The sequence below is a fragment of the Chelon labrosus genome, assembly GCF_963514085.1.
Source record: "Chelon labrosus genome assembly, chromosome: 21".
Lineage (NCBI taxonomy): Eukaryota > Metazoa > Chordata > Actinopteri > Mugiliformes > Mugilidae > Chelon > Chelon labrosus.
Window position 1 is genome coordinate 14,179,612 of NC_140354.1, and position 6,000 is coordinate 14,185,611.

Here is a 6,000-nt window from a genome sequence, read left to right on the forward strand (position 1 = left end):
TGATGCAGGAGCAAGTTGACAGTAAAAAACAAAACAAAAAAACAAAAGACAAAACATTAAAATCTGGAAAAGTTGCCAGAGCTGTAATGAGACTGGACACGTCTGGGCTTTAAATGTGTCAAGAATCTTGAGAACCTCTTGAGTTACCAACTCTTCTCCATTTCAGATCTGTGCTCTATATCAATCATTAATGGCACAGGGAAAAGTAGGCCATGACAATGTTGTGGTCTGTTTTTATTAATGTTTTAATACCCACACGAGAGAAGGAAGCTCCAAAAATACTTGCTCTGCAACTCCAGAGATTTTAAACGTCTGACCGCTGCGTCGAAACTCACCGTCGCTCGAGGCAAGGCCACCTGGTAAAATCCGTTTGACGTAGACGCCAAACTCCTCCCCGGTCATCTCCTTCACTCCTCCGATCACTTTTATTCCTGTTGGGAGGAAAACAAAGATCACTTTCGGTATAGCGCTTCCAGTCTTTCCTCTAAAGCCAGATGACGGTAATGACTTGTATTAAAAAGGTAAAGTTTTAAGCTTCTGGCTCTTGTAAGCAGTCATTCCACAGTAAGTCGGTAAACTCCAAATAGAACGAATGCTAATAAGTGTACATAAATGAATATTAATAACTGGGTGCAGATGGGACTTTGAATACGGCGACCTCAGGGGGGAACGAGGGGAAGGTCGTTGGTCGGCGCTTGTCATTTTATTGGCATCCTGCTGACAGAGGGGGAACGTTATGGGGTCATGGAAGTTAGCTCTGTGGTCATTCTTTGAATTAAATGGGCGGCAGTTATTGCTCCTCCGGGACTGGGGGGGAAGCTTAAAAAAACGAATTAGACAAATGGGTTTTAAAATACATATCATGGTCTAGAGATTCAAATGAATGTACAGAATTTATGCTAAGACAGGGCCCAGGTTTTCCAGAAGAACATCGTATTTTTCTGTAAAAATACTTCAATCCACAATTTGTACCTTCGAATTCAGACATTTTTGATCTTATTCAGACGATGATGTGAGAACCAAAGCCAAGCGACTTGCAGAATTTGTTCTATGAGCCTCAAAACTGACAGGAGTGCTACTCCACTTTCCCACTGACACCATGTTAAATTAAATTCTCTTCTGCAATAACAAGAATATTGGTGGTTTTCTAAAACTGTGATAAGTTTTTGACTCGTGGCGTTTGGTACAAGGGTCTTCTGTGTGTTATCCTACCAAGAGTAACACACATCGGGCTTTAATCAGCTGATTGCAGCATCCACCTCTGTTTCTGATTGGTGGATTCCTATCAACGGGGCTGCTTAATGTGACTGTTAATAAATTAAACTTGCAAGAATTTAACTTTTGTCAGGCTTAATTCACAGTTTAAAGCCTTTTTTCTAATGGTATAAGAGGTAGAAATCACAGCTGCTTCCATGTTTTCAATCATAATGTCTCTTAGAAGGACATTCAGGTTGCTGACTGTAATTAATGATGGACAAAACTGTGCAAGATATCAGCCATGAGTTTTACTGAAGAGTGGTTTTAAAGCTCAGTATGGTTGCTCTAGACCACAGGTGTCAAATGTACGGCCTGCGGGCCAAAAGAGGACCGCTGGAGGGTCAAATCCGGCCTGCTTGAGATCAAATTTGGTTGTATGTGGCCCCCGAACTAAAATATTGTTTGTATAGTTTGACACCCATGCTCTAGACATTACATTTTCACAGTGTCGGCCAAGAGGTGGAACATAAAGTGGAGCTGAATCCTTGGCACACACCTGTCACTACAAACACGCCCTTGAATACGCATAACTTTAAAGGCTCTTTTAGAGTACTGTGGGACATAGACACCGTAACCTACGTACGTAGCCTACGCCGGTGCGAGCCATTTATACTTGAGTGTTCGTCAGTCTGGCTCGCTCTGTAAAAACGCCACTCAAACAGTTTTTCTGTGGGTTTTTTTGCCAGTTGGGTTAATTTTTGTTTGTACTTCCTACTTTGACGTCATACAAATGTTTGTATCTCCGAGCCTCCTTAGTTAATCTTTCCTTGATGTGTTCCATCTTTATTGATCCAAAACAATCAGTTTGAAAATTGCGGAAATGGAGAAGCAGCCGGAGATACTAAAGCGTAAATACACAACAACCAGGCGGACCAATCACAGCTCTTGCGGTCTGCGTCGCCGCGGCGCGTAGTTACATTTCTGGGGAGGTGCACGTCAGTCACGGTGCTAGGGTCTGCGCTGTCGCCATAGCTTCTGCGTGAACTTAACGCAGAAGTCTAAACCGCCTATAAGCCTTGATATAATTTAAATGGTGAGTTATATGAAAATGTACTGTCGAAAATCAGCTGTAAAGACTAAAATCGTATTTAATGTTGCTTAATTCTGCTGTAAAACAAAGGAGCTGCCATTTCAATCAATGTGCAACCACTGGGGCCCAGAGTTTTTATCGATTGTCTTCAATTTTGTAATTAAGTATATAATTTTCAATAGACAAAAGGATTTGATGTCCAGTGTGGCAGGGCCCTGACAAAGATCAGTCTCCTCCTCTACATCTCTGACAGCGTTTCAGATTCCTCCACATATGTGCGTATTTCCATAACTTGAAGTTAAGACTTCAGCTTCTTCAGCTTAGGGCTGCCGTTCGCCTTTTACCACAGAGACAGGATAGTAAGACACTAATTGGGTCTGGAGCGAAGGGGCACAAGTTAATTATCGCTTGTTGGAAGAAAAGGGTTATAAAGTTCCCCGTCTCAGTCCTTCCCCCCTCTCTCCCCCCACCTTCTGTACTTTTCTCTGAGGAAAACAGTTTCTTGTTCTTTAGCGCGGCCTCAAAGCAGTCTCCTCCCTCCGCCTATCATCAGATAAGAAAAACATCATTCTAATGCATGAGCGGCTGGAGCAAACACAAAAGACACGCATCTCTTCTTTTTTTTTTTTTTCCCCCGTACGGCTTCACATAGTGTTTTCCGATTCATTAGCTCCTGCTCACATTGCTTCAAGGGCATGTTTGCTACCCAAGGATTGAATGTTCCAACAACTTAAGTCCTTGTAAAGAAAATGCACTGTGATGAAAACGCCTTCCTAAAGGAGTTTAGAGAACCCCGGATGATGCAGGGACATGTTTATTGAACTGCAAATAGCCATTTTGTAGACATCTGAGGAACAATACTGGTTTTCTAAAGCGCACTCTGCAGATTCTACCAACATGTCGGCAAAATTAACTGTGACGGTGATGACTTTCCCTTTCTCCCGCCCACAGGCTGAGGTTGTACAGCTTTCAGCTCCATTAACAAAGAGATCAGCATGTCCTCAGTGTAGGACAGCGGGAGTGTGTACTACTCCCCCCCCCCCCCCACCCCCACACTGCAGTTGCGCAAGCTACAGATGTACGGTTAGGGGGTCTTTAGGCGCTATCAGAACAGTGTGTACACTTAGCTCACTTAAGTTGAATGACAATAAGCTGATTTGCTTCTCACCTGTGTGCAGATTTTAATACTGCGGGACCACACACACACACACACACACACACACATTGAAGCCTTTCATCCAGCTCTCTCCTCACTATGCCTTTCACTGCTATATTTAGAACATTTTAATCTCTGTCGTCGGATATTTTGTATTTAGTTGATGCAATAATTTGCTCTACTGTTGAGTGGCTTTCAAATGTCTTACAGTGTGTTTGTAGTTTTTCTCACCTGTAACCCAAAAAAACTTTAACCCTCTAACACCGTTGTGTTTTTGTGCTTAGTTTTATGTCAGTTTTTGTACAGTGGCGACATTTCACAAAACACAATGACATTTCAGATTAGGGAAAGGGTAGGGACATCACAAAATATAAGATGATGTGATTGGTTGTTTCGCTGCCAGTCAAGAAATGACGGTTTGTAAGTGTAGACACTGTGATGTGCTTTGAAAGCAGACAAAATGTACTGTCCACATTGTGGAAAGAAGTATGAGTCGTTGCCAAATTTCTACATGTCTTGCGGAAAAACATTGGCATTATTTAAAGAGGCCGAGGGGACGAACGATGAGGACGTAGTTGCCCCGTCTCCTCAGTCCTAACTCTGCTTTCAGGGTTCAGAGGGACATGTCGATGTCATGATGGGTTGAAAGCATATCAAGAATGACATTTTATATATATGTCTTCTTTCAAAATATTCCTCTATTAATGTCATCCTGTCCTCTATTCTTTCCAACGCGGTTTAAAACTCGTGCACGGACACAGCGGAGTAGAAACAGGATATGACGTTACACTGTCGGGTTCTGTCCAATCAGAAACAAGAAGTGTTGTCCCTACACTTTCCGGAATCTGAAATGTCGTTGTGTTTTGTGAAATGTCGTTGAGTTTGGAAATTCAGGGCCACCATGCTTTTGGCCTTTGGTGAGTTTTGTTAGAGTTATTAAGTTAAGAAGGCAATTAATTGTACTGGCACAAACTTTCAAAACGTCATCTTTCAAAACACTCTGTTTAAGTGTAAATAAGACCATGTATATTTGACAAACTTAAGAGCACACAAGTTATGTTCAAAGTCAGGATTTTTTTTGTTGTTTTACTTTTTTTTCATTGATTGAGTATCTTGTGTTTTGAACTGCACCACAGTCACCAGGTGGAGGTTGGGGTGGATGGCAGGCGCACAAAACACCAATATGTTTATATAGTATTTGTTTTTATAGCCACATTCGTGTTGCATAGTATAAATTGTCATAATTTGCAAGACAATTCAGTGGGGATTAGTGACGCCAGACTTGATTATGTGAAATTTTACTCGAATTACAACACAAAATCTGTCTTTAATCACCTTGAGCACACTTTGCTTGATGTCTAGCGTTACAATTCAACAAGACAAAGCGCAGTCACCACCCACATGAGGACAAAAAATAATCCTGTAATTTTTGGCTGCACACCAGTTGTTGTTAATCAGCTTTAGCATGCTAGCAGAATTAGCTTTGGAAGCTGAATTCACTTTAATGGTTTTAATGGTTTACTGAAGATGTTAAGTCACATGAATTTATATATACACTTTTACTTTATACTCTTATTTTCTTATTGGCAGTACGCAGAATTTTTTAGAGACTTCAGTGAAGCGCCTCAGCTGGATATTTTACCGTTTGACTGTGTTGCATTCGTGCATATTAGTCGCCCTTGCGTCGGCAAAATCTCCACCGGCGCGGCGATGTGAAAGTGAACTAAGGATAAAAACAACAGCAGCTCCTGCATTCTTAACCCAGCTGAGTTAAGTGGGTTAGGGCTTTGCAACATGACCTACTTCCCCTCACAGACAAACACACTGATGCTAAGCAAGGATACCTGCCCCGGAGAGAAAATCCTTTTAAATGTATGAGTTGTGTTATATCAGCTATTCATGTGAAGGCTCCACTGACAGCAGAAGTTGGGAGAAAAGTGGTTAAGAGTGCAAATGCAACAACAAACCGAAGTCTGTCTTAATAAGTGCAAGGGTCCATGCTGACGTCCACCCGGGGGACTCTTGCAGCTAACATGACTAGCCTTTGGCAATACGATGGAATGGAAATTGCTCAGGCTCTCTCACCTAATAGATGCTGGCCTCTGTCCCTTGACAAAAATGGACTGCATAGGCAGTTATATGCTGTAGATGGTAACAGGAACGAGGGGAACATTGGCACTCGTTTGCGAGCCAGAGCGAGTATTTTAAGAGAAAAGAAAAGACTCACCCAAACCGTTCTCACAGTCTGTAAACTCCATGGAATGAACAGCTCGGTCTACTCCATATGGACCCATTAGTGTCCTGTTAGAGATGGAGTGATAAAGAGGATGGAGAAGACAGACAGAGGTAGAGAGAGAGAGAGAGAGATGAGAGAATTAATGCACGACAAAATGTTTGTTTTGCAGATTACAACCTTTGCAAAGTTGATCTCTAAGAGAGCTAAACTGGTGATTGACATGAGGATGAATGCTGAGATTTATGTCTCCCTCAGAGAGGTCATGAGTCCTCTATTTTTGTCTAGTTGTAATCAGCATTGGCAGTGTGAAGGCACTTTGTT

At 42.0% G+C, this 6,000-nt stretch overlaps 1 protein-coding gene across 2 annotated transcripts in view; it reads right to left on the reverse strand.

The window, feature by feature from the left end:
- Positions 1–5,789, reverse strand: part of LOC311506712 (syntaxin-binding protein 4) — a 32,542-nt gene extending 26,753 nt beyond the window's left edge. Inside the window, exons 1-2 of one of the 2 annotated variants that reach the window (XM_084570782.1) lie at positions 5,671–5,789; positions 336–431 (exon numbers count right to left, since the gene is read on the reverse strand). In XM_084570782.1, coding sequence (XP_084426908.1) covers positions 336–431; positions 5,671–5,737 — 163 coding nt within the window. In that variant the 5' untranslated portion in view covers positions 5,738–5,789. Of the gene's footprint in view, positions 1–335; positions 432–5,670 lie in introns of those variants that run through there. The other variant, XM_084570781.1, reaches the window with a different exon arrangement.
- Positions 5,790–6,000: the final 211 nt, after the last annotated feature.